The 24,800-nt window shown below is 51.4% G+C and overlaps 3 protein-coding genes across 13 annotated transcripts; 2 read left to right on the top strand and 1 right to left on the bottom strand.

Annotated features, from left to right (window-relative positions):
* Positions 1 to 394: 394 nt before the first annotated feature.
* On the bottom strand, positions 395 to 10,677 carry LOC130523309 (atrial natriuretic peptide receptor 1-like). Of its 4 annotated transcripts, XM_057028450.1 has the most exons (23): positions 10,298 to 10,677; positions 9,938 to 10,049; positions 8,041 to 8,173; positions 7,838 to 7,970; positions 7,582 to 7,686; positions 7,407 to 7,509; positions 6,656 to 6,801; positions 6,492 to 6,564; positions 6,268 to 6,412; positions 6,030 to 6,116; positions 5,822 to 5,965; positions 5,633 to 5,754; positions 3,778 to 3,916; positions 3,545 to 3,593; positions 3,358 to 3,459; positions 2,021 to 2,140; positions 1,819 to 1,912; positions 1,657 to 1,744; positions 1,394 to 1,533; positions 1,162 to 1,314; positions 1,001 to 1,099; positions 793 to 884; positions 395 to 721 (listed from the first exon to the last, which is right to left on the bottom strand). In XM_057028450.1, exons 1-23 carry the CDS (start codon positions 10,328 to 10,330, stop codon positions 569 to 571), a joined length of 2,565 nt encoding a protein of 854 aa, XP_056884430.1. In that variant the 5' UTR covers positions 10,331 to 10,677; the 3' UTR covers positions 395 to 568. The 4 variants fall into 4 exon arrangements, with proteins under 4 accessions (XP_056884430.1, XP_056884429.1, XP_056884432.1 ...); XM_057028449.1 differs by having other exon boundaries at positions 7,407 to 7,686; XM_057028452.1 differs by having other exon boundaries at positions 7,407 to 7,686; positions 9,938 to 10,107; positions 10,145 to 10,414.
* A 3-nt stretch (positions 10,678 to 10,680) lies between these two features.
* Positions 10,681 to 22,671, top strand: lratb.1 (lecithin retinol acyltransferase b, tandem duplicate 1). 6 transcript variants are annotated; one of them, XM_057028461.1, is made up of 22 exons: positions 10,681 to 11,023; positions 11,244 to 11,344; positions 11,421 to 11,490; positions 11,594 to 11,724; positions 11,812 to 11,897; positions 11,968 to 12,067; positions 12,797 to 12,840; positions 12,920 to 12,997; positions 13,081 to 13,277; positions 16,283 to 16,347; positions 16,419 to 16,525; positions 16,600 to 16,702; positions 17,254 to 17,353; positions 17,453 to 17,492; positions 17,567 to 17,618; positions 17,945 to 18,050; positions 18,752 to 18,835; positions 18,991 to 19,108; positions 20,564 to 20,654; positions 20,962 to 21,052; positions 22,018 to 22,055; positions 22,105 to 22,333. In XM_057028461.1, coding segments are annotated over exons 1-21 (1,971 nt in total). In that variant the 5' UTR covers positions 10,681 to 10,818; the 3' UTR covers positions 22,020 to 22,055; positions 22,105 to 22,333. The 6 variants fall into 6 exon arrangements, 5 of the variants coding, with proteins under 5 accessions (XP_056884441.1, XP_056884440.1, XP_056884439.1 ...); XM_057028460.1 differs by having other exon boundaries at positions 22,089 to 22,333; XM_057028459.1 differs by having other exon boundaries at positions 22,013 to 22,055.
* LOC130523316 (lecithin retinol acyltransferase-like) lies at positions 22,614 to 24,788 on the top strand. 3 transcript variants are annotated; one of them, XM_057028487.1, is made up of 3 exons: positions 22,614 to 23,162; positions 24,232 to 24,536; positions 24,736 to 24,788. In XM_057028487.1, exons 1-2 carry the CDS (start codon positions 22,614 to 22,616, stop codon positions 24,382 to 24,384), a joined length of 702 nt encoding a protein of 233 aa, XP_056884467.1. In that variant the 3' UTR covers positions 24,385 to 24,536; positions 24,736 to 24,788. The 3 variants fall into 3 exon arrangements, with proteins under 3 accessions (XP_056884467.1, XP_056884470.1, XP_056884469.1); XM_057028490.1 differs by lacking the exon at positions 24,736 to 24,788 and adding an exon at positions 24,624 to 24,645 and having other exon boundaries at positions 24,232 to 24,495; XM_057028489.1 differs by lacking the exon at positions 24,736 to 24,788 and adding an exon at positions 24,566 to 24,594 and having other exon boundaries at positions 24,232 to 24,527.
* Positions 24,789 to 24,800: the final 12 nt, after the last annotated feature.

Genomic DNA, 24,800 nt, shown 5'->3' with positions numbered 1-24,800 from the left:
AATTGAAGCTCAGAAACCGTGTTGTTAGTCCTTTGATGTGTGTCCTCTCATATGGAAATGATGATATTGGGCGAGTACTCATTTAATTAACACAGGTTTCAGCGCCTCTCTAATTAATGCTGGGGTAAATAATCACTTCATCAGTAATTCATTGAACAGAATATTCAACAGGTTACCTGAGTGGAACTCATATTGTTATGAGGACCGTAATATGCATTTGGACTGAGAACATTTTGGAGACGTGAGGATGCTGGTCTGAATGTCTCAGGATAGAGTTGGGTTACACTAAAGGTTAAAGGTCAGGCTTGGGTTCAGTGCATCAGAATACAAATGTGTTGTTGACTGCCTCATGTCTTCATTGCTCAGAATATTCATCTGACCTGACCGAAGAAGCTGCTTTGATGTCATTTTATTCCTTTGATTTATTTGAATTCTCAGAGGAGATTTTCACAAACACAAATGACAGTGACACTAAGTCAATAAAGACACGGCTAAATGTGATCATTCCTGACAGATTTACAGTATTTCTAGGCGGTTCTGATCATAGACCGACGTTACGATGAAACGCTCAGGCTGCGTTGAGAAGGTTGTTCTCCACAAACCCGGGCAAGGATGAGTATCCCTCCCCACTCTCTGTGGCTGGCTCCATCTCCATGGTAACGTGTTTGTAGTCATCGGTGGTCTTCCCTCCGAGCCAGTATGTCACCATGTCACCTTTTCCCTGTTGGGGAGCTGGAGAGAGTAAGTGGAGTCCTCCTCGTGTACCCCGGGGGCGACAGGGCGGCAGCTCACCTTGACCTGCAGCGTTCCTCGGCACTCCAGCACATATCCTCCGATCTCCTCCAGCAGGTAGAACGTGCTGGAGCTGCACTGGATCCTCAGAGCTGCAAACACATCAGACCCATGTTTCTGTGAACGTGGGGACTTGGCTCGTCACGGTTCCAAGCGCTGAAGTCTAACGGCTATGAAGACACGTGACTGTGTTTAAGGTGGCTCATACCCAGGCTTGTGGATTCCATCCTAGATGCGGTGTTGACCGTGTCTCCAAAGAGGCAGTAACGAGGCATTTTGGTCCCGACAACACCTGCTACCACCGGACCTAAGGCAAGAACACACATTAAATTTGCTGTGGTGAAAGGGTGCCAGTGTGTGTCGCTATACCAGAGTGTATGCCGGCCCGGATCTGCAGCTGCGTGTTGGGCTGATGAGGGATTCTGAAGGTGCAACAGACACCCACCAGGTCCAGCGCCATGCTGGCAATCTCTGAGGCATGGAGAATCCCATTCTCACGAGGAACACCAGACACCACCATGTCTACAGGAGCACACGGCAGGACAGTGAACAATGCCTGGATCAGTGGCATCAGTGTTTGGGATCAGAACCTGTGACTCACAGGCGTCACCGATGGTCTCCACCTTGTAGACGTCATAGTTGTCGATGATGTCATCGAAGGTGGTGTACAGCTTGTTGAGGAACTCCACCACCTGGTATGGGGTACTGCAGCTGGACAGGTGTGTAAATCCTACAATATCACTGCAGGTGCGCGCGCGCACACACACACACACACACACACACACACACACACACACACACACACACAGAGGCAGGTCAGCAGTCCTTCGTACTCGGAGGTGTCGTACAGGGACTGAGGAGCACCTGAAGAAGACGCTGGCGCTGACATAACTCTGAGCCTGCAGCGGTTTCCCCTGTCGCAGGTCGTCAGCCACCTGTTTAGGAAGCATACCTGCAGCAGAAACATGTGGCACAGCTTCATGCTGTGCACCTGACAGATGTGGTCAACAGCTGTGACTGACGTACTGTAAAGCAGCCTGTCTGTTCGTTGTTTCTCATGCATCAGATCCTGCGTCCGCTCAGCCACCAGCACCTCCAGATGTTTGCTATATTTCTCCATCTGGAACATTATTTGAATGTATGTGAAGTCATTATGGACCAACAGCTGAGTTGACCGTTGCCCATCCAGCACTGCATCATGTCAACGTCACGTTTGAGCAGGTTTTACCAGGCTCATCATCATGTCCACTGGGCTGACTTTCACTGGGTTGATTCGCTGAACAAACTTCTTGATTTGGTCAAAGGTGGGCCGATGGGCGTGGTTATGAGCACGACAGCGACGGATCAGCTGCGGGGCATTTTAGGTTATTCTTCATTAATCTGTGATGATATTGTCTATCAGATATAAAATGATTATTTAAAAAGAAACTGCTCTGCATCACACACGTTGGCAACATGGATCATCAAAATGACTAACTTCTCATCAGACTCTCAAATAGCACATGTTCATGGAGACAGATGTCAGGCATCTGAATTCACCAGTTTATATAGATCTATATATATCTATATCTATAGATATAGATATATATATCTTCCTCTCCCTCCTGGGCGGTGCCTCCTTCCTTCAGACTCAGGTCCTCTATCAGAGGCCTGGGAGTCTGAGGGTTTTGCCCAGGATCTTAGCTGTTCCTAGGACTGCACTCTTCTGGACAGAGATCTCTGATGTGGTTCCTAGTATCTGTTGGAGGCATCTACTCAGCTTGGGGGGTTACTGCCCCTAGTGTCCCGATCACTACTGGGACCACAGCAGGGTGCAAGATGTTAACAGGCAAGGCATACATGGAGCGGCATAACCAGGTGGCTGGCATAGTGGACAGGAACATCTGCACTGAGTATGGGCTGGAGGTCCCAGGGACCAGGTGGGAGACACCCCCGAAAGTGCTGGAGAACAAGCAGGCCAAGATCCTGTGGGACTTCCAGATCCAGACTGACAAGATGGTGGTGGCCAACCAGCCTGACATTGTGGTGGTGGATAAACACCAGGAGACAGTGGTGGTGATGGATGTAGCAATCCCAAGTGATAGCAACATCAGGAAGGAGGAACAGGAGAAGCTGGAGAAGTACCAAGGGCTGAAGGAGGAGATGGACAGAACGTGGGGCATGAAGGCAACAGTGGTCCCAGTGGTGATCGGGACACTAGGGGCAGTAACCCCCAACCTGAGTAGATGCTCCAACAGATACCAGGAACCACATCAGAGAGCTCTGTCCAGAAGAGCACAGTCCTAGGAACAGCTGAGGTCCTGGGCAGAACCCTCAGACCCCCAGGCCTCTGGTAGAGGACCCGAGTCTGAAGGAGGGACCGCCCAGGAGGGCGAGGAAGAGATTATTTTTTCAATACACACACACACACCACACACACACACACCACACACACACATATAATAAAAAAGTGAATGAATGAAAATTATTGAATTTAAAAATGTGACGTATATAATTTGTTATTATTTTTCCCCAGAAGAGATTTAAGCAGAAATGGACTGGGAGCAGTTGTGGTCGTGTCAGAACCTCTGCGTAGTCAGCTGGACATGGACAGGAGTTGTCAGCTTTACTGGAGATGAGCTCAGGTAACGGTGGACACCAGGCACTTTCCAGGTGAGACTCGTCTGCCTGCATCAGCCATGACACAGGATGGTCAGGTACAAGCGTGATGATCGTGGTCCAGGAGAACCATCAACCAGTCAGTGTGACTTACAGGGACAGGGTCACTTCGTGTGGCGATCTCCAGCAGGATGATGGAATAACTGAAGGACGAGTGTTCAGATGTTAGTCCAGATTGTATCTGAAATTATTTGATGGTAACTTGTGCACGTAAACTGAGGTTTAAAGACTGTTGGCACTTGAAAAGGTCAAAAGGTGACGGGATATTGGACCGCAGGTCCTACCAGGTGTTGCCTTCCTACACCTTCGACATGAGTTGTTCGGTACCTGAACACATCTCCAGCCAGGGTTGGCTCCATGTAGGAGTTACTGAATTCAGGTGCCAAGTACACCTCCACCAGTCTCCGCTGATAGGTGGAAAGAGTCTTGGCCCCATCGTCCCTACGATATGTCCTCAGCCCGTAATCTAAAAGGACAGAAGACACAATGCACCCAATTGTTTGCTTAGGGTAAGGCTTAGGGTAAGGGTTAGAGTTAGAGTTAGGGTGAGGGTTAGGGTAAGGCTTTGGGTTAGGGTAAGGGTAAGGCTTAGGGTTAGGGTTAGGGTTAGGGTAAGGCTTTGGGTTAGGGTTACGGTTAGGGTTAGAGTTAGTTAGGGTGAGGGTTAGGGTAAGGGTTAGGGTTAAGGTTAGGGTATGGGTTAGGGTTAGGGTAGGGGTAAGGGTAAGGGTAAGGGTAGGGGTAGGGGTAAGGGTTAGGGTTAGGTTAGAGTTAGAGTTAGGGTGAGGGTTAGGGTTAGGGTTAGGGTTAGGGTTAGGGTAAGGGTAAGGCTTAGGGTAAGGGTTAGGGTAAGGCTTTGGGTTAGGGTTACGGTTAGAGTTAGAGTGAGGGTAAGGGTTAGGGTGAGGGTTAAGGTTAGGGTATGGGTTAGGGTCAGGGTCAGGGTAAGGGTTAGAGTTAGGGTGAGGGTAAGGGTAAGGGTTAGGGTAAGGGTTAGAGTTAGGGTGAGGGTAAGGGTTAGAGTTAGGGTGAGGCTTAGGGTAAGGGTAAGGGTTAGGGTAAGGGTTAGAGTTAGGGTGAGGGTTAGGGTTAGGGTTAGAGTTAGGGTGAGGGTTAAGGTTAGGGTAAGGGTTAGGGTTAGGGTTAGGGTAAGGGTTAGAGTTAGGGTGAGGGTTAGGGTGAGGGTTAAGGTTAGGGTAAGGGTTTAGGGTAAGGGTTAGGGTAAGGGTTAGAGTTAGGGTGAGGGTTAGGGTGAGGGTTAAGGTTAGGGTAAGGGTTAGGGTAAGGGTTAGGTTAGGGTTGGGGTTAGGGTTCAGGGTTTAGAGTGAAACTTTATTTGCACTGGCCTACTGATCGGACCGAGGAGGGTCTAAGTCCCTTCCAATAGGAATCAGAGCTCAAGACCAGTTGTGGATGGGGGGCGGGGTCTAATTTTAGATTAAAACTATTTGGAGAGTTAAATAAATAAAAGAATAAATAGGTTAATGAATAAATAGGTAGATAATGTGTGATAAAAGCAAGAAGTAAGATAAATAAGTAAGTAAATAAATAAAAGAGATGGGTTAGATTTATAAAAAAAATATTAAATTGTTCGAGATGGCTGACTGGGGAGGGGGGTTCTAGGGATGGTCGTTAAGGCCATTTGGTGTCATTGTGCCAAGTTTATTAATCCATATTATTTCCACTCTCCTCCTTTGTCCCACTGTCCAGCAGTTGTTAGTCTCCAACCCCGAGATAATGAGGTGGCTGACCGAATGTTCCTGGAAGTGTTGGACCAGGGGGGTGCCAAGTCGACCTCTCCTCATGTTAAACAGGTGTTGTAAGAGGTGGGTGTGTATGGAGTTTTGGGTTTCCCCTATGTAGTGTTTATGACAGTATGTGGAGGGTATTGTGAGGGAGGTGTTGTGGAAGAGTAATTTCTGTCATTCAGTGTCTGTGTTGAGGCTGCTGGATGTTGTTTTGAGTGTATGGGTGTTGAGAGGTATTGTTGTATTTCTTCGGTAAGTGATGTACGGGGACCTAGGTGAAGTGAGATGTTGGAGTGTTTTTTCTTGTTGGGCGTGGTGGTAAGTTTTCTTCTGGGTAAGAGTTAGGGTTAGGATTTCCTAGTTCTCATGTAATATTGACTTTTAATTTATGAAGAACATTAGATCAAAATGAACATGTTTGTTGTCGTGTTTACCTGTAATTTTACACACCCAGCGGTCGTCCACAACACAGTTGAGAGATTTGAGTCGACCGTGGCAGATCCTGTGCTGGTGCAGGTATGACATTCCTCTGGCGATATCTGTCGCAAAGGAGAACCTGCAGCCTACATGTGTTAGCTTGATTTGCTATGCTGTTGTTATTTTATTATGTTCTGTCCGTGTACCTGAAGCCCCAGTTTAGTGGGATCTCCTCGTTAAGAAGAACATCGTTAAGGCTTCCTTTTGGACAGTATTCTGTTACTATGGCAACGTTAGGCGCCTCCACACATCCTCCAATAAATTTACACAGGTTGGGATGATCAAGCTCCCTGGAGGAGGAGCAGGAGTCAGAACATTGGCTGTATGAGCTCGACCATGACCGCTTTGCCTTACCTGACTTGTTTGACTTCCTGTCGAATGGTTTTGGAGAGCGAGAAGGTCTTGGCCTGAATCTTTTTGATGGCCACAGTCTGGCCGTCACTGTAGAATGATAAATTGAGAGTGTTCTTTGTTTTGTTTTTTACTGCATCGTCAAAGCATTGGATCAGTACTCGGTATTTTCAGACACTCAAAACCAAATGTGACCAGGACACCCATAGTGCTCAGGTGCTTTTCAAACAGGTTTTCTTACTATATCCCAGTGCAGGTGAAGAGAGTTTTTCGGTTCCCAGCTTGTCCAGTGTAGGAGCTGAGAGCCGTCACACAGCTGGTGTTACTGTTGCTGTTCTCCACGAGGACACTCGTGATGCTGCCCATCGTTACACGGGCCTCCTGATCTACACACATACACTTAATCAGCTCGTCACATGCTAGTTGAAGTCAGTTGAAGCCAGTTGAAGCCAGTCCCCAAATTACCTTGTTTTATAGTTGCAAAGTCAATGATCCAACTCTCGTCCCATAGAAGCTTCTGTTTCTGGTACCTCATCCACTATAGAAGACATGTTCAGATTTATCGTGTTCAGATTTGAATATGGACTGTTAGTAGATTTTTGTTAGCATTTCTTCTATTGACTTCTCACAAAAGCTGTCAGAATGAAGCAGAAGCAGAGCAGGCTGAGGGGCAGACTGATGGCCAGCTTGGTTGTTGGGGTCATAGGACATTCTCCGCAGTCAGCTGGACAGGTGGAACAAAGCTCTTCCTCCTCACAGACACCATCACCACACACTGAATGTGACAAAGAGAGGATGTAGAAGCTAGCTGGTCACGGGGCAAAAAGTGCTACTGTGATGACCCGAGGTGGTCTTCACCACAAAGAACTATGACCACATGTGTGTCTGCGTATCTTGAGAGTAAAAACGAGATGCTGCCGTACCAAATATTCAAAATGCCTACAGGCCCTTTGTGCACCATTTAACTGGTTAGTATGAAATAAAGCAGCTTAACTGTACTTTCTGTTGATATTTCAGGCCTAGTTGGCTACATGTGTCATTTCAAAAGCTTCTCACTACCCACCTGTGCTGACAGGTTATTTCACAAAAGATAGAAGTGCTGAATGACCGGAGCTAAAATTCATTCTGTGGTTGCCACACATGAACCATGATGTTCTCGGTTCAGAGGTGCATGAGGCTGTTGTTGTGGACCCCTGTTTTAGAGCAGATGTTGACACTCCTTTCAGGTGGATTTAGAGTAGGAAAATGAGAGAATCTGCTAGGTAAAAGCAAGCGAGCTGAATTGGGAGACTTCCTGAATAGACACACAACCTGCTGAAGTGGAATGCACCCATCACAACGTGTCTGCACAGAAGAATGTGTTGAACCCAGAGAACCTACCGATGGCAGGTTGGACTGCACTCTTGGCCTCCAGAGCGACCTGCATGAGACCCACTCGTATGTGAGCGATGAGGGAGGTTAACCCCGCATGGATCAGAACTACCTGTGAGACAAATTCCGGGGCTGAGCTAGGGAAGTGTCGTCCAAGGTTATTTTGATCAAATAAAATCAGCACCTTGGCAGTCCAGTTGGTTTGGGTCATCTTTCCCGATGTAGAGATGGTATGTGTGAAAATCTTCCCATCATCAGGGATCCACGGTCCGCAGATGCTCTCTGAAATCTGAAATTTGATTATTGTCAGCTGAACTGTGCGTACTGCCCAGACCAGCGACTACCTCCACTCCTGAAGTGAGAGTCAGGACTCAACGATAACTAATCTAACTAATAATGACCAGCATCATGAACATGAAAGCCAACAGGAAGTGGCGCACCATGTATCCCAGGGGACACGAGTGGATATTGGCGTGATGAATGCAGCAGTTTTCTTCGTTAGCATCTTTCCAGTTATCCGGACAGTCGTGTTGTTCACAAAACCACTGAGCTGCTTCGGCGTTCACGATGGAGCTAAACACAAAGATACCAGACCTGTTGATCCCAGTTTAACCAGCAGTGAACCAGTCAGCACCAATCCAACCTGTGTGTGAAGATGTGGTTTTCAACGGCCCATCGGTAGAAATGATCTCGAACGGTCACAGAGTACGTAACGCTGAACACCTCGCCACTCTTGACTGTTTCTGGAGGGCGGACCACCCAGGCCATCTCCAGACCTGAATGGGGGTCATCCAGCACCAAAGAGAGAGAGGGAGGGATGAGAGAGGGATGAGAGAGAAGGAGGGATGAGAGAGAGAGAGGGATGAGAGAGAGGATGAGAGAGAGGAGGGATGAGAGAGAGGGAGGGAGGAGAGAGAGGGAGGAGAGAGAGAGGGATGAGAGAGAGAGGGATGAGAGAGAGGGATGAGAGAGGAGAGAGAGAGAGAGAGGATGAGAGAGAGGAGAGAGAGAGAGAGGGAGAGAGAGAGGGAGGAGAGAGAGAGAGGATGAGAGAGAGGAGAGAGAGAGAGGGAGGGAGGAGAGAGGGAGGAGAGAGAGAGGGAGAGATGAGAGAGAGGAGAGGGATGAGAGAGAGAGAGGGATAAAATCGAGGGAGGGATGAGAGAGAGGAGAGAGAGGGATGAGAGAGAGGGAGGGATGAGAGAGAGGGAGAGAGAGAGAGATGAGAGAGAGAGATGAGAGAGAGGAGGGATGAGAGAGAGGGATGAGAGAGAGAGAGAGAGAGGATGAGAGAGAGAGGGATGAGAGGGAGGGAGGGATGAGAGAGGAGAGAGAGAGGGAGGGATGAGAGAGAGGGATGAGAGAGAGATGAGAGAGAGGGATGAGAGAGAGAGGGAGGGATGAGAGAGAGGGATAAAGGAGAGAGGGATGAGAGAGAGGGATAAAGGAGAGAGGGAGGGGTGAGAGAGAGGGATAAAGGAGAGGGAGGGATGAGAGAGAGGGATAAAAGAGGGATGAGAGAGGGATAAAAGAGAGGGGGATGAGAGAGAGGGATGAGAGAGAGGGATAAAATCGAGGGAGGGATGAGAGAGAGGGATGAGAGAGAGGAGATGAGGGAGGGATAAAAGAGAGAGGGATAAAAGTGAGAGAGGGATGAGAGAGATGGATAAAAGAGAGAGAGAAAGGGTTAGGGCCAGAGGAAATGACAGAGAAATTAAGGCATTTCTTTTTCATTTTCACAGTTTAAATTTTACAGCACTAACTGATGAGCTTTTTCTGATTTCTAACAATTAAGCTTATTTAAGTTTACGCTTTTAATGACAGATGTTTTTCCAGAATACTAAATGTAATAAAGAAGGGAAAGAGAAGTTTGGCCCGCTCCAGTTCAGACCAAACTCAGGCATAAAGGGTTAGGGTTAGGGTTAGGGTCACCTCCACAGGGTTAGGGTTAGGGTTAGGGTAGGGTCACCTCCACAGGGTTAGGGTTAGGGTTAGGGTTAGGGTTAGGGTTAGGGTCACCTCCACAGGGTTAGGGTTAGGGTTAGGGTTAGGGTCACCTCCACAGGTTAGGGTTAGGGTTAGGGTCACCTCCACAGGTTAGGGTTAGGGTCACCTCCACAGGGTTAGGGTTAGGGTTAGGGTTAGGGTTAGGGTCACCTCCACAGGGTTAGGGTTAGGGTTAGGGTTAGGGTCACCTCCACAGGGTTAGGGTTAGGGTCACCTCCACAGGGTTAGGGTTAGGGTCACCTCCACAGGGTTAGGGTTAGGGTTAGGGTTAGGGTCACCTCCACAGGGTTAGGGTTAGGGTTAGGGTCACCTCCACAGGGTTAGGGTTAGGGTCACCTCCACAGGGTTAGGGTTAGGGTCACCTCCACAGGGTTAGGGTTAGGGTTAGGGTCACCTCCACAGGGTTAGGGTTGGGTTAGGGTCACCTCCACAGGGTTAGGGTTAGGGTTAGGGTTAGGGTCACCTCCACAGGGTTAGGGTTAGGGTTACCTCCACAGGGTTAGGGTTAGGGTTAGGGTTAGGGTTAGGGTCACCTCCACAGGTGATCATGTTGCTTTGGTTGGGTTTGTGAAGAGGCCAGCAGTCGTACTCGCTGTTGTCCAGGTCGTGCCAGCAACGCGTCTCAGCAACACAACAAATACACACCTGCAAACACACAGCAGGCAGAAAATCTTCCCGTCTTCAGAATTTGAGCTGACATTGTCTCACTTCTGAGGAAAGTATCTACAAACAGATCTGACACATTCAAACTGTTGCAATACTTAAACAATGATTAAAAAATGTGTAAAAGGTGGCAAAGGAAAATACCAGTCAGATCAATACTGACCAATAAAACAGACCTGATAGGGAACACCCAATAAATCAGCAGATAGTTTTAATTAGGAACATCTTACCCAGAAAAGAGAGAGAACTCGTCTGCTGTTCATGGTGCTGATGATGGACAGACTGATGGATGAGAGGAAGACAGGCGCTGATGGTCAGACACACAGCGAACGAGAGAGAGAGGGAGGGAGGGAGGGAGAGGGATGCTGGTTCGGGTTCGGGTTCGGGTAGGCTGTGGAACTCTGCTGCCCTCTGGAGGTCATTTCTGATCATGAATGACGTTTAAAAGTCTGGGTGGAGGAACAGATGCAAACCGACCAGTTGGTGTCTGTCAATATGCTACAGTTGAACATTTTTGGGGAGGTAAAATGTCGCCTTTTCTTTGTGAAACAAATGTGACGCATATTTATACTTTTTTCTTACTAAAAAGGATTGACAAGCTAAATGGCGCGCGCGTGTGTTTGTATGTGTGTGCGTGTTCTGTGTTCTGTTCTGTCATGTGTTTCCTGTCGGACCGTTTTAGTGAACGGACCGATGTCCTCAAAGTCGTCACATTATTTCGTTCATTCGCGTCCTTTAAAACTATTTTGTAATGATGTCGCGAATCGTCCTTTTACACAAGCAGCTCTGCCGGCTGCGCTCTTTCCGAAGACACTTAGGAAAGTGCGTCTTTCCGCCATTTAATGTGTTTAATGTGCGGTTTGGTTCCTCGAAGTGGAGCTACGACAAATCCTCCAGACCCGAACCGGTTCGGATCGGCTGCGCCTCCGGGTTCTGGGGGGACACGGCCACTTCAGGTACAACAAACTCAAAGACCCAGAATTCATTTTATTATTTTACTTCCTCACTTAATCCCCCCTTTAAAATTGCGGCACACAGTAAAATTAATAAAATTTTTAAAAGTTGGTTCTGCTTGATGCAGAACAGTCGAATATCTCCAACATTATAATCGTGGCCAAAATCCTCAGATTATTAATGAATAATATAGCGCGTGCGTGCGTGCGTGTGTGTTCCCAGTGCCCCAGCTGATCTACGGTGGTAAACTGGACTTCCTGGTGTTCGACTACCTCAGTGAGATCACCATGTCTCTGCTGACTGCCTCCAGGACCAAGTCACCCGTGAGTGTGTGTGAGTGTGTGTGTGTGAGGGCTGTTCATAAAGAGGGTTAGGGTTTGGATTTTGCTCCTCTTCCAGAATCTTGGTTTCACCCCAGACTTTGTCCACGCCGCCATTGCTCCGTTCATCAATGACATCCACAGGAAAGGTCCGTCAGGCAGTAACTTCCTCTTTGCTCCATCAGTGCTGTTGGAGCTTTGTTTGAAGCCTTTGATGACGTCGCCACATTTGCTGATGTCATTTCCTCGCAGGTATTCGTGTGGTCAGTAATGCCGGAGGAGTGAATCCGATGGCGTGTGCTGAGGCGATACTGGATGTCATCAAAAAGGCTGGTTTGGACCTCAGGGTTGCTGTGGTGACCGGCGATGACCTGATGCCTCACGTAAGATTTCCATGGTAACCAAGTAAAATGTTGCTGTGTAGGGCTGAAAGTTTAATGTGGCGTGATGTTGGATCTCCCGTTTGTCAGAGGAGCAGTTTGTCAGCAGTGAAAGTGGACGACGGCGGCAGTAGCAGATTACCTGAAAGGCTCCACAGTATGAACGTTTACCTGGGGTGAGAACACCTGTCAGCTGCTCTCCTTCACCTGCGTGTTCTTGGAAACAAACACCTCCCTCTCTGTCAGGGCCCCGCCCATCCGCCGCTGCCTGGATCTGGGAGCCGACATCGTCATCACGGGACGCTGCGTGGACAGTGCGCTAGCCTTGGGGCCACTCATGCACGCTGTAGGTTTCTGATGGCGTCCTCATACAGTGGGGCCTCTACTTACAAACGTCTCTACATGCGGAATTTTCAGGTTACGAAACGTCTCAACGGGAAAATATTTCCTCTTGTTACGAAAGAAATTTCAGGATACAAAAGGCAAAAATATGCTACCGCTGCTACTCGCAGCTCGCGGAGTTTAGCGAACGCAAACTTGCTTGTAGCTGCTCTGCCATTAGCTATCGCCTAGCATCTTCCTGTCATCCCACTGGCTAGGAGGTACGTCAATATGTACAAGTTGTGTGTATCCCAGCGTCGCCTTCGTTTAACTTTTATTTATTGTGGGTGTTCGTATGTTTGTCCATTAGATGGCGGTGTTACCACAAGTGTTAACGTTCGTTGCTAGTAGTGACGGCTAATGTAAGATTAGCCTGTAATAAAGTTCATTTTGTTCCTGGAGAAGCCTTGCACTGAATTCCTACATTCATTGTGCGGTAATCTAATTGTAACATGGATTTGTTACATGTTTTGATGCATTTTTGTGATTTAAAAAAAAAATTATGTCCAAATTTTTGGGGGCTTGGAACGGATTAGGGCATTTACATGGAAAACGCGTCTCTACTTACGTAATTTTCAGGTTACAAAGCAACTTCTGGAACCAATTAAATTTGTAAGTAGAGGTCCTGCTGTACTTGTACTGTGTTGAGGCTGCTTCTGCTTTTACTAAGACGTAACTAAGTTTGCATTCCTAGTTTAACTGGCAGAAGACCGACTACAACCTGCTGGCAGCCGGGAGGTAACCCCCCTTTACCGCCTTCATGTGATGTCACCTGACTTCCTGTTTGTGAATAATTATTGTTTTGTGTTTGTGTTAGTCTGGCAGGTCACCTGATTGAGTGTGGAGCTCAGAGTACTGGTGGAATCTTCACCGACTGGCACAAAGTTCCTGACTGGTAACCGCTGATCACCTGGAATCATTTCTAGATTTGAAAATGAAAACGCTTCAGAGCTCACATGCAACGTGTTTGGGTGTCAGGGACAACGTGGGATTCCCCGTGGTCGAGTGTTCCAGCGATGGCTCCTTCGTTCTCTCCAAACCCCCAAAAACAGGCGGTCTCGTCTCATTTGGCACCGCAGCCGAGCAGCTGCTGTACGAGATCGCAGACCCACGGCGCTATCTGCTGCCTGACGTGACCTGTGACTTCAGCCAGGTGACCATCCAGGAAATACCAGGTCCACACGCACGCACGCACACACACACACACACACAGACACACACACGCACACACACACACAGACACACACACGCATGCACACACACTCGAGTGACATTTTGGAAACTGTCAGTCTTGCCACTGAAAGCCTCCCCATGCATTCATTAATTCGTGGCCCCCACAAATAAAAGGGTTTTTCTGCTCGTGGTGCTTCAGGCTCGCTCTACTGGGACTGTCTGTGAACGGAGATTGTTGTCACAGCTCTGGAGGTGGAACACGTCGTAACTCTGCTTCTTACTACACCTGTTTTACCTTCTCGTATTGTTTGAACCCATTGGTAGCCAGCATGTGCAGACATTAGCTTCCCTTGTTAGTACTGTTAGCCAGCAGGCTAATAGCCACTTAAGGTGTGTGCCCCCCTCCCCCTGGAAACTCACCTCCACAAATAGATTTTATTCCTGTGGGAATCACTGACCGTCCCATCCTGGCCACTGTCCATCTGAAGTCGCCACCATTCAATTGACCTCTGTGTAAGTGGTGCTGACACAGGAGGTTCATGTCCTTCCTTAGACCCGGACATGAACCCATCTGGAGCTCTGCTGCTCTGAGGAACCTTGGGTTGAACTCTTCCTGACCGATAACCAGCCTGGATAATTAACGCATGGTGCTCTACTGTGTCGTAGGATCTGACAGGACGCCATCGCGCCGAGGACCCAGCCACTGGTCCCCGACCCTGATGGTGGAGGGTTTCTGCTGGACTGTGAAACAGCATCATTAAGAGTGTTTCCAACATTTGGAGAAGTCGTCGCTCTAATTGAAGTGATTGAAATGTGCATTTTGCTGAGAAGAGCGCGAGCGTCATTTTTTGAACCGAAACGAAGGTTCAGGAAGGTTTCAGCAGAGACCAGTGTGGGTGTTCTGGATTGCTCTTGGATCCAAGTGTGTGTTTTACAAGGATGTGACCCCATGTTGTGGACATGTGTAATTGAGTGAGTTTGACCACTTTTTGACCCCTCCTCTCAAATCAGTGTGGTTATTCAAACAAAAACGGCAGCGGAAGTCTGACCTGCTCCGGCCTGCTCCACGGGTGCTCGGCCCGCTCCACGGGTGCTCGGCCGCTCCACGCGGGTGCTCGGCCCGCTCCACGGTGCTCGGCCGCTCCACGGGTGCTCGGCCGCTCACGCGGGTGCTCGGCCCGCTCCAAGGGTGCTCGGCCGCTCCACGCGGGTGCTCGGCCTCTCCACGGGTGCTCGGCCCGCTCCACGCGGGTGCTCGGCCTCTCCGCGGGTGCTCGGCCTCTCCGCGGGTGCTCGGCCCGCTCCACGCGGGTGCTCGGCCGCTCACGCGGGTGCTCGGCCCGCTCAACGCGGGTGCTCGGCCCGCTCCAACGGGTGCTCGGCCGCTCCAAGGGTGCTCGGCCTCTCCAAGCGGGTGCTCGGCCCGCTCCACGGGTGCTCGGCCCGCTCCACGCGGGTGCTCGGCCTCTCCACGGGTGCTCGGCCGCTCCAAGGGTGCTCGGCCTCTCCACGCGGGTGCTCGGCCCGCTCCACGGGTGCTCGGCCGCTCACGCGGGTGCTCGGCCTCTCCACGGGTGCTCGGCCCGCTCCACGTGGGTGCTCGGCCCGCTCCGCGGGTGCTCGGCCCGCTCCGCGGGTGCTCGGCCTCTCCGCGGGTGCTCGGCCTCTCCACGAGGGTGCTCGGCCTCTCCGCGGGTGCTCGGCCCGCTCCACGCGGGTGCTCGGCCTCTCCGCGGGTGCTCGGCCTCTCCAAGGGTGCTCGGCCCGCTCAACGCGGGTGCTCGGCCCGCTCCGCGGGTGCTCGGCCCGCTCCGCGGGTGCTCGGCCTCTCCGCGGGTGCTCGGCCCGCTCCACGGGTGCTCGGCCCGCTCCACGCGGGTGCTCGGCCCGCTCCACGGGTGCTCGGCCTCTCAAGGGTGCTCGGCCCGCTCCACGCGGGTGCTCGGCCCGCTCCACGGGTGCTCGGCCTCTCCACGCGGGTGCTCGGCCTCTCCACGGGTGCTCGGCCCGCTCCACGCGGGTGCTCGGCCCGCTCCACGGGTGCTCGGCCTCTCCACGGGTGCTCGGCCCGCTCCACGGGTGCTCGGCCCGCTCCACGCGGGTGCTCGGCCCGCTCCACGGGTGCTCGGCCCGCTCCACGGGTGCTCGGCCCGCTCCACGGGGTGCTCGGCCTCTCCACGCGGGTGCTCGGCCCGCTCCACGCGGGTGCTCGGCCCGCTCCACGGGTGCTCGGCCTCTCCACGCGGGTGCTCGGCCTCTCCACGGGTGCTCGGCCCGCTCCACGGGTGCTCGGCCGCTCCACGCGGGTGCTCGGCCTCTCCACGCGGGTGCTCGGCCCGCTCCACGGGTGCTCGGCCTCTCCACGGGTGCTCGGCCTCTCCAGGGTGCTCGGCCCGCTCCACGCGGGTGCTCGGCCCGCTCACGGGTGCTCGGCCTCTACACGCGGGTGCTCGGCCTCTCCACGGGTGCTCGGCCCGCTCACGGGTGCTCGGCCTCTCCACGCGGGTGCTAGGCCTCTCCACGGGTGCTCGGCTCTCCACGGGTGCTCGGCCCGCTCCACGCGGGTGCTCGGCCTCTCCAAGCGGGTGCTCGGCCCGCTCCAAGCGGGTGCTCGGCCGCTCCACGGGTGCTCGGCCCGCTCCACGGGTGCTCGGCCGCTCAACGCGGGTGCTCGGCCCGCTCCACGGGTGCTCGGCCCGCTCCGCGGGTGCTCGGCCCGCTCCACGGTGTGCTCGGCCCGCTCCACGGGTGCTCGCCCGCTCCACGCGGGTGCTCGGCCCGCCTCCACGGGTGCTCGGGACCGCTCCACGGGTGCTCGGCCGCTCCACGGGTGCTCGGCCTCTCCACGAGGGTGCTCGGCCTCTCCACGGGTGCTCGGCCCGCTCCACGGGTGCTCGGCCCGCTCCAACGGGTGCTCGGCCCGCTCCACGCGGGTGTGGCCTCGCTCACCCTTGTCCAGCCCTGGTTCACACATGTTGGCCACATTTCGCTGTGTCTGTGTTGGCAGGTGTTGATGGCGGCGCTGTGAGGGTGACGGGGGCGAAGGGGATGGCTCCATCATGTGACTACAAGGTGCGACCAACTTGACTCGGCCATGTTTTGTCTCTGGAACAACAATTCCTCACCCTTCCGCGTCCCTCCAGGTGTGCGCTACCTACATGGACGGGTTCAGGGCGACAGCTGTCTGTCCGGTCGGAGGACCACGGGCTGTAGAGAAGGCCCGTCGGACCGCCGAGAGCATCATCAAACGGTACATTTACGCCAGGAACGCTTCTTCACGTCTCTTCCCACTGAAGCAGTTGTGAAGCGTCTGTGTGTTTGCAGGATGCGGCGAATCTTTCGGGAGGTCGAGCTGGAAGATTTCAGCTGTGTCAACGCTCAGGTCCTCGGCGCCGAGGACATGTATGGCGCTAACGCCCGCACCAAGGTAACATTCACACATGCTGCGACACATCCACGTGATCAACGGCACGCTATGATAGTTCCCATTCTAAAAGAGGAGGAGCGGAATGATGTTGGGAATGGCCAGATAATTAAAAATGGAGCCGCGGCCTGAGCTTCCTGGGACCTGAGCTCACATGGCTGCAGGCCTTTGAGGCTCCAGCAGAACACAAACTCCTCCATCCCATCTCACAACAGATGGATCCTCCTTTCACACCCAATTTTCTACCGATAAATCAGATTCAGCTTGAACCTGTTGGACCATCCTGACCTACAGATTCAGAAATATGTGATAACAGAGGGAAACAAACATCAGATATTTGCTGAATGCATCATTCTGACACACATTTGGCTAATATCTGGTGGTTTCCTGCTAACCCGGCCCTCGGGTCAGTGTCTGCTAATGTGAGCAGTCTTCTCTGCTCGCTCTCGCCATCTTGCTCAAAATCCACATTTGATATTTTATGCCCACTAATGGTTAATGACTGAGTTGAACAAAAAGCAAGTAGGCTGTACTTCTTTGGTGCGTGCCTGCAGGGGTCCCGAGAAGCAGTCATCTGGTTGGCTGTTTACCACCAACAGAAGAAAGCCCTAGAACTTTTCTCCAGGGAAATCGCTCCTGCAGGAACCGGCATGGGTATGAGCGTCCACACATACACACACATGTAAGGTGTCCGTGCTGTTCTACTGTTTTCCTCCATCACTGACAAACGTGCTTGTGCGCTCTTCATCTCAGCTCCTGGCCTGACTGGGCTGGTGGGTGGACGACCTCGAGTGTAAGTTCAGCCTTTAGAAAGAGGCTTTTTGAGTCCAGTGAAATTCACATGAGAAACGTTGCCATTTTCTCCAGGTCTCCGGTCCTGAAGCCATTTTTCTTCTTCCATCCTAAATGTGAGCTGAAGGTGGGTGGACTGTAGGTGGCGCTGTGTTTGATGTGCTCGGCATCAACAATGAGTCGCGACATCTGAAATGTATCAGAATTTACTGGTTTGATTTCAGTGGTACAAGATGAAATTGAGGAAATCAATTCCATTAAAATGAGAGCTGTGGAGTCAGGACAGCTTGAATCAATGTGAACAGAATCCTGAAATGGCCAAAGTCACTTTTAGTGCGGCCATCCTGAAGGTGTGTGTTTCACCTGTGGTGGCCCTGCTGGATGACCTCAAGCTTGTTGATGTGGAACTGCACCGTGGATCAGCGCTGATCCAAGATTGTGATGTCACTGCAGGTCCACATTCACCTTGATGGACAACTGATGGAGTCTCTCACAGATGCGGGGCCTGATGCACCTGTGCAGGAAGCCCCGCCCACATGGGTGGATGATGAACCTGCAGGTAAACGTGAGGGTTGGTTTGCCCGTTTCTGGTCCACCTGGCCAAGTCTGAGTGAGGATGCAGGAGACAAAAAGATCCCCATCACAGAGAGACTTTGGCTCCCTCCAGATTTGTGCTAAAGTGGAGTTTTAATTTCATGACCTTGAGGATTCAACTGTGAGCGGGCAGATAAAGAAGCTCAAACATCACCAGAAGTCTCCCTCTTAACTTTCTATGTCAGTCGGAAATGTAGTGTTTCCTTATCTAAAAAATAAGCCAAATGGCACTTTTGACTGCTTAATAACAGTTTTGAATCTTGTGTTTATTTTAGATTACGTTTTCTCACAGATATGGTTGTTCAGCTTTAATGGATTTTAGGACATGATTAAAGCCGCTCAATGTGTATAAAGTTCCCTTTGCTATCAAACATTGAGCTCCTGCCTTCATCTTGATACACTGGGGATGTTCATCATTTCCTGTCCAGTCACACCCGCTTAGTTTTTGGGCTTTGAGACTGAAGTTGACTTCTTGTGCTTTACCAAATAACCTGGCCGATTGTGTCATTCACCACATCTGCCTGTAGGGGGCGACGTAGGCTGAGACCGCTACTGTAGTCCACCTGAAAGCAGCATTCATCAAAGACCGGAGCCTTTCCCCTCACACACACACCTACGCACCTGTTTGCTGAGATAAATTATTAGAACAGTGTGGTGTTTGTGCAGATCTGCCCAGTGGAACACACACTTACCGGCTGGAGGAACTGGCCTACACCAGGAGTGGAGACAAAGGAGACTCGGCTAATATCGGTGAGACACGGCACATATTTGAGGGTTAGGTGACTGGAAATAGACCACCAGAGCTAATCCCTGGACATGTTTGAACACACAGACACAGAGGTGTTGCAATGTTCTGTAGACCAGAAGGTGTGTGTGCTTCAAAAGGTGTGTGTGCTTCTGTTCAGGAGTGATTTCTCGTCACCCACTCGTCTACCCTTACCTGAAAAAGCACCTGACTTCTTCTGTGGTGAAGGAATACTTCTCGCACCTCATCCAGCCCGGCACAGACAACCCTGTCACACGGTCAGCTGTGTGTGTGTGTGTGTGTGTGTGTGTGTGGGTGGGTGGGTGCGTGTGTGTGTGGGTGTTGTGTGTGTGTGTGTGTGTGGTGTGTGTGGGTGGGTGGGTGTGGGTGTGTGTGTGGGTGGTGTGGGTGTGTGTGTGGGTGGGTGGGTGTGTGTGTGGTGGGTGGGTGTGTGGTGTGTGTGGGTGTGGTGTGTGTGGTGTGGGTGTGTGTGTGTGGGTGGGTGGGTGTGTGTGTGTGTGTGTTGTGTGTGGGTGTGGGTGTGTGTGGGTGTGTGGGTGTGTGGGTGTGGTGTGTGTGTGTGGTGGGTGTGTGTGGTGTGTGGGTGTGTGTGTGTGTGTGGGTGTGTGTGTGGGTGTGGTGTGTGTGGGTGTGTGGGTGTGTGTGGGTGGGTGTGTGTGTGTGTGTGGGATTGGCTCTACTCGACTCTACTTGCTTTCAGCACTGTTTTTGGGGAGTGTTTCCACTACAAAAATGGTAACCCCTGGACGCCACTGTCATCAGACACACGCACACACACACACACACACACACACACACACACTAACCCCTACGCAGGGTTCCCATCGCCATTGGCATGTAAACAATTTGTTCATCTCTGATAAGTGTTGCTTTGTGCTGTTGGCTCTTTTGACATCAGAGTCTTAACAGCAAAGACAGAAATCACGACACATATTTTATAACAGTTGGAGGCAAAATCCAAACTGCAGTGAGACTTCACAAATACACACAATTTAAGTACACACACAGAACATAACGTCGACAAAAAATTTTTAGTTCATCAAATGTTGCTGACAACCTGAATTTATGTGTTTCACAGTTAGCTGAATTACTGGCAAAATAAAAGCAGAGGACTGAGTTAGCATTGGTGGCTAACTAGCCAGCCCATTGTGTGCCTAAAGGAAACAACATGTCTCTGTAAATATACCTATTTGGTCAAAGCGAGCTCATCGTGAATGAAATCGATACCCTAAAACTGCTGAAGGTCACAGAACTCTCCGACCTTCTATCTGCTGTCCAACAACGTAGCGGCTAAAGTCAGACGTATGGTTCATTCGGTCAGAACACACCAGGGGAAGCTGACAGCTGAGGTGTGGGTCCTGAAGAGGTCCCATGGGTTAGGACATGCTGGACCGTGATGGGCAGAAGTAGCGGGTCAGAGCGCCCCCTCCTGACCGGTTTTATTCTCGTCAGATTATTGCTGCAGAAACGGCTGTAAAATGTGTTAACCTGAACCTCCTCTCACACCCTGAAAATACCGGCCTACACCCGCAGATGTTTCGTTAGCACCTCCTCCACTCGTGAAAGCAGCAGGAGGCCTGGACACACACACAAAACAGTGTCGGTCTGGGGGGTTCTTGCACAGAAATGAAAGGTGTGTGTGAGTATATGAGAGTGAGAAAGAACCTTCCATGGACAGTAAAGGTTGGGAATGTGTCTTTCCTTGTGTTTAGATACACTCTTCCAGGGGTCCATGGTCTCAATTTTGTCCTCCAGAGTTCACTGGGAGGGGGAGGGGTGGCATCTCTACGCAGTGACCCTCAGGTAACACTTGCACACTCACACACACACACACACACACACACACACACGTACACACACACACACACTGCTCAGTAAGATGCGATGCTGGTTTTGTGCAGCCCCTTCAGGGTGTATCCGTTCCTTCACGTTCACCTTCTAAATTTTAGCATCTCTCTTCATCTTTGGGATCCACTCTTCTGCTTCTTTTTACTAGACTGGAGAACTTCAAAGCTTGGCAATGTGGCGTTTCACACGTTGCAGTCATAAACACACACACACACATTTGCACGGTGGAGCAGGAGCAAATGTTGTTTGTGCTGGTCTCCAGGGGAAAGCCTTTGGGCAGATGTTATTGGACCTGGAGCTCAGCGGCCTGCCTGATCTGACTTCACTGATGGACACACCTGAGGGCCACATGTGTAAATACAGCTTTTCTCTTCCTTTCTGAGTTTCCTCCACATTCAACGCTGTGGGTTGTTTGGTTTTTGGCCTCTGGATAACGATCAGTAAACGCAGAGATGCCTGCTGGCTCAGCACGCTGTCTTCATCTCGTTAAACACCAACCTCCATCCAGCCTGTAAGAACGCCTTTTTCCAGACTGTTTATCCATAATTGTAACCAGACGGTGTGGTTGAAGCCCACGCCACATCCTTTGCCCCTCCCCCTCCTGGTTTACCCCTCTGCCTGTGTGAAGAACACGGGCCTGTGTTCCTGTGGCGGACTCCTGCCAGTCAGACGCTGAGGAAGGAAACAGCTCCAAACCAAAAACACCTTTCAGAAGGTTGCAGGGACGGGAAGGAGGAGGCAGAGGTCCATTGTGCTCATGGCGGCGGCTCATCCATCATTTTCTGCCCGCTTTGTTATCTGCCGCCTGCCTTTCACACCAGCGTAAACACACACCGGGGGGTGGAGCTTCTGATGCAGCTAATGAGGCGTCGCCTGATTGGTGGCAGAGCCGACAGCCCGTCATGAGCCGGAGTCAAAGGTCAACAGCAACAGCGAGGAGACCTTTCAGTTGTGTCTTCGTTTCATGAACAATCTTCATCTTCAGCCTCAAGTGTGTGTATGTGTGTGTGTGTGTACCTCAAGTATTCGAACGGTGAAAGAAAAGAAGCAGCTGACGGCCAGTGTTCCCAGTCACTGAGGGCACTGGAGCGGTCAGGGGTCGTCTCCAAGACCTGGAGGGGCCTGGAGAAGGTTCTGCTTCTCCCACTGTGCTCCAGCAACACACACTCTTCTTTTCTCTGCAGTACCCACAGCTCACATTCAGCCATGCTTCAGTCTCAGCGTGTGTGTGTGAGTGTGTGTGTGAGTGTGTGAGTGTGTGTGTGTTCTGATAATCTGCTCCTTATTCTCCAAATCCTTCTCTTGTCTTTCAGAGGAGAGCTGGAGAAAAGACGTGAGTGAGTGAGTGAGTGAGTGTGAGTGAGTGGAGTGAGTGAGTGAGTGAGTGTGAGTGAGTGAGTGAGTGAGTGAGTGAGTGAGTGAGTGAGTGACGGAGATGAGAAGCAGGTCAACCAGTTACCCAGAATGCTCTGGGAGTGGCGTGACTCCAGCAGCTCCCAACACGAAGAAGCAGCGACTGAAGAGGACGTGTGCTTCCTCAGTCATTTTGGGATGTTCTTTAATTCATCTTCATTTTGTTTTTGAAATGACCTGAAATCAACATTAAAATGTCCAATAAAAATGGAAAATGCTGACCACAGCCCCATACTTTCTAGTTACCAACGTGTGAATGCGGTTCCCGGTTGCCATGGTTACCAGCTGTTTAGCCATTGTTCATTTCATGTGTACTTTCAGTGGAAGCATCATGGTTTTCAAGGGTCCCCACATCTCGGAAGTGACGATTCTGAGGTTCTGGTGTCGGACTGGGGGCTGGGACAGCGGGGCGGTGACGTCACGCAGCGCTCCTCCGTGTCCTGGTTTTCAGGGAGTCGTACACAGCGCGCGGACAGAAGACCCGGTCCACTGCTCTCCATCATGTTAGACACGCTCACCTTCCTCCTGGAGAAACTCGTCATCCTCGCTCACGTCAAACTCTCCGTCCTGCTGCTGCCGCCGCGCGCGACGCGCCGCGACCTCGAAGACGCGTCTCCGCAGCCCGCCGGAGCCCCGCAGAGGTTCGAGCGGGGAGACCTGCTGGAGGTCCCGCGGACTCTCTTCACTCACTTTGGCATCTACCTGGGCGAAAACCGCGTGGCGCACCTGATCCCGGACATCCTGCCTCTGCTGCGCGCGGACGGACGGGAGATCGAGGAGATGGTGACCAACACGCGCCTGCTGCTCGGAGTGCTCTCCAAACGCGCCAGCATCCGCGTCGACTCGGTGGAAGACTTCGCATATGGAGCCGGAATCCTGCTGAACGCCATGGACCGGGCGGTGGTTCCGAGCCCGCTGGCCGGGGAGGAGGTGGCCCGGCGCGCGGAGCGGCTGGTCGGGACGGTGTCCTACAGCCTCCTGTGGAACAACTGCGAGCACTTCGTCACATACTGTCGGTACGGAACCGCTCAGAGTCTGCAGACCGAACAGGTGAGGAGCTCGCGGACAGCTTCCAGTTCTCTGGTCACAGACGCCCCCTTTCGTGCTCCCCCAAACCCAATTCTACCCAAAATGGCCTCATTCGCTGGGTCTTCGCGCTGCAGCTTGTACGATAACACAGACGCGCGCGCGCACACACACACGCTGGAAAAACCAACGTTCCACTTTTATTAACTTATTGAACTATTTTTATTCAGCCTGTTGGAGCAACAAATGCGTAAAAGTGCTGATGGACGGGTGAAACACCCGAGACCACCTGACCCGACAGAAGCATCAAACAAGAAGTTTATAGATGTTTGTGAATGCGTAATTGTGTTATTTTGTTCTATGAAAAGAGATCGAAAACATGTTCTCTGGCAAAGCGCCTGGTCCAACTTGTGCCTGGGTGAATTTGACGTTGGCCTCTGTCACAGCAAGACCGTGAAGGGGTTCTGGTGTTCGGGTCCTGATTTCAACAGCTGCATCATTTGTGCCGCTGCTTCACACGTGATTGGCAGTTTTTTTGAACACAATAGGTAAATTCAGGTTGTGGGTCTAATAAAGTCGGCCTCGGTTCTGCCAGAAACATTCGTCCTCCTCGTCCTCCTCCTTCTGGAAGAAAATCTGGGGCACTGCTCAAAAACTAAGAACAATGACCACATTGAGACCAGAGCCAGAACCCTCAACCTCGTCCAGAGTGGGGACGGCTTCAGGACCCACTTCCTGGTCTTAAATATGACGTCATCCACATCTGCTGGTAGAGCAGCTTTGAGTTACAAACTGTTGATGTTCTGGCTCAGAGATGCAAAATCTTCAGTCCTTTTCCATGTGGTCCCCAGCAGAGGTCAAAGGTCACCTTTGTTAGCTTCATAAATACAGAACGCAACAGGGTCCGTTTTCCATCAACGTTGGCACGGCAACCGGAGACTGTGCAGTGTGATTTGGAGCGGCCACAGAGTCCATACTCAACATGTCAGAACCATATTTGAGTGTTTGGTCTTGCCCAACAGTCGAACCTCTGCTGACCCTCGTGTCTAAATACTTGGATGTAACATTTTAGGACACTTTTTTCTTTTCCCAGTTTTGTGCTTGGCTGAAGTGTCTGATCCAAGACCAGCGGAATGTTGTGCTGACCGCACTGCTGGGCCTCTTGTACATGGCATGTTGGGGAATCTCATCCAGCACGGCCCTGCCGGCTCTCGTAGTCCCGTTCAGCCTGTGGATGGCGAGCTGAAGGCCCAGACTCCGCCCACGACTGCGTTGGCCCCCGAAACTAAAGACTCAAAAGGAATCCACAACTTCAAAAAAGGGCCAGGAAGCAAAGATGGTTGCTGTGTGTGTGTGTGTGTGTGTGTGTGAGTGAATGAGGGCCTGTGTGTGTGTGTGGTGTGTGTGTTAGTGAGTGAGTGAGTGAGGCCTGTGTGTGTGTGTGTGTGTGTGTGTGGTGTGTGTGTGAGTGAGTGAGTGAGTGAGGCCTGTGTGTGTGTGTGTGTGAGTGAGTGAGGGCCTGTGTGTGTTGTGTGTGTTGTGTGTGTGTGTTGTGTGTTGTGTGTGTGTGTTGAGTGAGTGTGTGTTAGTGAGTGAGGGCCTGTGTGTGTGTGTGTGTGTGAGTGAGTGAGGGCCTGTGTGTGTGTGTGTCCAGGCTCATGT

The sequence above is a fragment of the Takifugu flavidus genome, chromosome 3 (genome assembly GCF_003711565.1).
Source record: "Takifugu flavidus isolate HTHZ2018 chromosome 3, ASM371156v2, whole genome shotgun sequence".
Classification (NCBI taxonomy): Eukaryota; Metazoa; Chordata; class Actinopteri; order Tetraodontiformes; family Tetraodontidae; genus Takifugu; species Takifugu flavidus.
This window is presented reverse-complemented; position numbering and strand designations above follow the sequence as displayed.

Excerpts from the sequence above, each read along its gene's own strand:
- LOC130523309 (XM_057028449.1), bottom strand. The coding sequence starts at position 10,330 with ATGAACAGCAGACGAGTTCTCTCTCTTTTCTGG. Across the intron at positions 10,050-10,297 it reads GAGTTCTCTCTCTTTTCTGG|GTGTGTATTTGTTGTGTTGC; the intron begins GTAAGATGTTCC and ends GTGTGTTTGCAG. Across the intron at positions 5,966-6,029 it reads CAGGAAGTCAAACAAGTCAG|GGAGCTTGATCATCCCAACC; the intron begins GTAAGGCAAAGC and ends CTCCTCCTCCAG.
- lratb.1 (XM_057028456.1), top strand. The coding sequence starts at position 10,819 with ATGATGTCGCGAATCGTCCTTTTACACAAGCAGCTCTGCCGGCTGCGC. Across the intron at positions 11,024-11,243 it reads GGGGGACACGGCCACTTCAG|TGCCCCAGCTGATCTACGGT; the intron begins GTACAACAAACT and ends GTGTGTTCCCAG. Across the intron at positions 13,278-16,282 it reads GACCATCCAGGAAATACCAG|GTGTTGATGGCGGCGCTGTG; the intron begins GTCCACACGCAC and ends CTGTGTTGGCAG.
- LOC130523316 (XM_057028487.1), top strand. The coding sequence starts at position 22,614 with ATGTTAGACACGCTCACCTTCCTCCTGGAGAAACTCGTCATCCTCGCT. Across the intron at positions 23,163-24,231 it reads AGAGTCTGCAGACCGAACAG|TTTTGTGCTTGGCTGAAGTG; the intron begins GTGAGGAGCTCG and ends TTCTTTTCCCAG.